The 4136-nt window shown below is 34.6% G+C and overlaps 1 protein-coding gene across 1 annotated transcript in view; it reads right to left on the bottom strand.

Annotated features, from left to right (window-relative positions):
* Positions 1-3280, bottom strand: part of BIRC2 (baculoviral IAP repeat containing 2) — a 15862-nt gene extending 12582 nt beyond the window's left edge. Inside the window, exons 1-2 of the mRNA XM_010834071.1 lie at positions 2784-3280; positions 2141-2189 (exon numbers count right to left, since the gene is read on the bottom strand). Of these exons, the coding sequence (XP_010832373.1) occupies positions 2141-2189; positions 2784-2843 (109 nt within the window). The 5' untranslated portion in view covers positions 2844-3280. The remainder of the gene's footprint in view (positions 1-2140; positions 2190-2783) is intronic.
* Between the last annotated feature and the right edge of the window lie 856 nt (positions 3281-4136).

Raw genomic sequence — 4136 nt, 5'->3', positions numbered from 1 at the left:
GTCCATGAGATTTCCCAGGCAAAAGTTGTGCTGGAGTGGGTTGCCATTTCCTTCTCCAAGGGATCCTCCCAACCCAGGGACTGATCAAATCCACATCTCCTGCTTGGCAGGTGGATTCTTTACCACTGAGCCACCTGGAAAGCCCAGCCTGACATGGAAGAAACCTAAATGTCTACTGACAGAGGAGTGGATAAAGAAGATATGGTAGATATATATAATGGAATTCACTCAGCCACAAAGAAAGAATGAAATAATGCCATTTGAAGCAACATGAATGGACCCAGAGATTAACATATTAAGTCAGACAAAGAAAGACAAACATCATATGATATTGCTCATATGTGAAATCTAAATGTTTTTTAAAAAATGATTTAAATTAACTTATAAAACAGAAACAGACTCATAGATTTCAGAAACAAACCTAAAGTCTGGGGAAAGGGAAAAATTAGGGGCATGGGATTATCATATACACACTACTATATATAAAAGAGATAACCAACAAAGATTTATTGTATAGCACAGGGAACTCTACTCAGTGTTCTACTACAAACTATATGGGAAAGGAATCTGATAAAGAATGAATATACAGTATCACAGAATCACTATGCTGTACACCTGAAACTACATAACACTGTAAATCCACTATATTTCATTAAAATTTTTTTAAAAGGAGTACTTATAGAAAAATACAGAAAAATAAAAACAATACTAACAACTACAACTCCAATAATTTGTTTCTAGATGCAGAATATAAAGAGATATAAAGTACGACATCAATAGTGTAAAACATGGGGTGAGGATAAGTAAACTGTAGAGTTTCTCTAAATGATTGAAGGTAAGTTGTTATCAGCTTAACACAGACTATTATATCTGTAAGATATTTTATGTAAGCTTCATGGTAAACACAAAGAAAAAACCTACAGTAGATACAGAAAATACAATAGAGAAATTAAAGTACACTACTATAGAAATTAACTCAGAGATGAAGACAGCAAGAGAGGAAGAAATGAACAAAGGAACTAAAAAAAAAAAAACCCCAGTCAGAAAACAATTTACAAAAAAAACAGTAAAAAGTCCCTATATATCAGTAACTATTTTAAATGAAAATAGACTAAATTCTCCAATCAAAAGACACAGAACGGCTGAACGGATTTTAAAACCCCACAAGATCTAACAGTACGTGGCCTACTGCAAGTGGAAAGATATAAAAGGCTGAAAGTAAAAAGATAAAAAAGTTCTATGCAAATGATAATCAAAAGTGATGAGGAGTTGCTCTACTTACATAAAATAAAATAAACTTTCAGTCAAAATTAGTGCTAAGAGACAAAGAAAATCACTATACACAGTGATGAAGGGGTCAACTTATCAAGAATACATAAACAATTGTAAACTTATATGCAACAAAACAGTGGCACATCTAAATATCCAAAGCAAATATTAGCATAACTAAAGGGAGAAATACAGAGGAATATAATAATAGAAGGGAACTTCAATATCCCACTTCCAACACTGGTTAGATCATCCAGACAGAAAGTTAGTAAGGTAACAGTAGACTAAATAACACTTTACACTAAATGCCAGATGTAGCTAAAATTATAAATTATAACCAGAAGATATATTTCCTACCCTTGCACTAAAATACTACATCCAGGCAAATACCTACTTTTCTAGCCCAATTCTCAAATCATGTAACCTGGGCCTTTCCAAACATGATAGCTTACCGCAAACTTTCCCTCTTTGGAGAGCTTACTATTTGCACCTCTCATTTGGTATTCCTATCTTGTCTCCCCAGTTAGAATATGAGCACTTTAAGAACAAAAACTAGAACACTTCTAAGAATCCTCTAAAAATGTGATGAATCTTAGAAGATAGATGTGTATGTGCTCAGTCGCTCAGTCATGTCCAACTCTCTGCAACCCCACAGACTGCAGCCCACCAGGCTCCTCTGTCCATGGAATTCTCCAGGCAAGAATACTGGAGTGTGTTGCCATTCCCTCCTCTAGAGAATAGAAAGATACATAATATTTACGAGCTAACTTCTTAGCACTTTTTTCTATAACCTCAGAAATCCTTTATTTACAAACTTTTATTTTTAATACTCTTAAATCCTATTCTTTATTTGGGATGTTTTCATACATACTTGGTGGATCAGCATTTTCATCTCCAGAAGTATTTGCAGTTGACAAGAGCTATGAAACAGGAAAAAAAAAAAAAAATAGGTAAAATCCAGAATCTCAAACAATCTGAGCATAGCCACATTAAGGTAAGTTTATCTTAAGTACTATGCACATGCTTTGAAAACTGGGTAGTTTACATACTGCACTTTGCTGTTTTATCTTAATCACCATAAAATATTTCCTTAAACTGCAGCTAATTCCATATTAGAATTTAAATATCAGGAAAGCAGGAAAAAGTATTAATGGTTTCTCATTCCACTTAGAAAGTTGTATTTCAGCTTAACCACTCTCTGAGGTTCCAAATTCCTAAAAAGTTACTTTTTATTTTTCTCAAAAAGGAGAAGGAGATACTAAAGACTCTTCTCCAACCCTACCACAAATTTGTACAGGGGCAGGTTGTGTAACTTTTCAAAAAACTAAAAAATAATTTTTAAAAGCCATGAACAAACATGGTAGTCTGAAAATAAAACTAAAAAGTTTCATTAAGATGGACATAAAACATATAACTATCATTAACTTTAAAAAGAAATAAAGATCACTTTTAATCATATTTTGTAATTATTATCTAGGAGAATCCAATGTTGCCAATTATAAAAACATATTTACCTGTTCAAGAAGATGAGGATATCTGGCTTGAATCTCACTAACAAACTCCTGCCCTTTCATTCGTATCAAGAACTCACACCTAAAACATAAGAGGAAAACTTTTTAAATTCTTTTATGCCAAAAATATACTCTGATCATTCTAGAAAAGCAGTTTTCAAACTCTTGGACTATATACCATAGTACAAACATTTTACATCACAACCTAGTACACATATACACCTAACAGGAACAAAATTCTCATAAAACATCACAAATTTTTACTATGTATTGATACATTCTGATATTTTTATTTGATTACATTAATACAATAACAGTAAAGGCGTCTGGACCTCAAAGGAGAAAAAGGTAAGACTTGGAAAATGCTGTTCTAGACAATTTACTTTGGAAGCTTAATATAAGTTTTAGAAACTGTAATGTGGTATGTCTAAAAGTAGGAAGTCAAGAAACACCTGGAGTAACAGGCAAATTTGGCCTTGGAGTATGGAATGAAGCAGGACAAAGACTAATAGAGTTTTGCCAAGAGAACGCACTGGTCATAGCAAACACCCTCTTCCAACAACAGAAGAGAAGACTCTACACGTGGGACATCACCAGATGGTCAACACCGAAATCAGATTGATTATATTCTTTGTAGCCAAAGATGGAGAAGCTCTACACAGTCAGCAAAAACAAGACCAGGAGCTGACTGTGGCTCAGATCATGAACTCCTTATTGCCAAATTCAGACTGAAATTGAAGAAAGTAGGGAAAACCACTAGACCATTCAGGTATGACCTAAATCAAATCCCTTATTTTATACAGTGGAAGTGAGAAATAGACTTAAGGGACTAGATCTGATAGACAGAGTGCCTGATGAACTATGGATGGAGGTTCATGACACTGTACAGGAGACAGGGATCAAGACCATCCCCATGGAAAAGAAATGCAAAAAAGCAAAATGGCTGTCTGAAGAGGCCTTACAAATAGCTGTGAAAAGAAGAGAAGTGAAAAGCAAAGGAGAAAAGGAAAGATAAAAGCAGCTGAATGCAGAGTTCCAAAGAATAGCAAGGAGAGATAAGAAAGCCTTCCTCGGCGATCAATGCAAAGAAACAGAGGAAAACAACAGAATGGGAAAGCTAGAGATCTTTTCAAGAAAATTAGAGATAACAAGGGAATATTTCATGCAAAGATGGGCTCAATAAAGGACAGACATGGTATGGACCTAACAGAAGCAGAAGATATTAAGAAGAGGTGGCAAGAATACACAAGAAGAACTGTACAAAATAGAGCTTCACGACCCAGATAATCATGATGGTGTGATCACTCACTTAGAGCCAGACATCCTGGAATGTGAAGTCAAGTGGGCCTTAGAAAG

Source organism: Bison bison, unplaced genomic scaffold (genome assembly GCF_000754665.1).
Source record: "Bison bison bison isolate TAMUID 2011002044 unplaced genomic scaffold, Bison_UMD1.0 scf7180017864010, whole genome shotgun sequence".
Lineage (NCBI taxonomy): Eukaryota > Metazoa > Chordata > Mammalia > Artiodactyla > Bovidae > Bison > Bison bison.
Note: the sequence above shows the minus strand (reverse complement) of the source record. Positions and strands in the feature narration are given on the sequence as shown.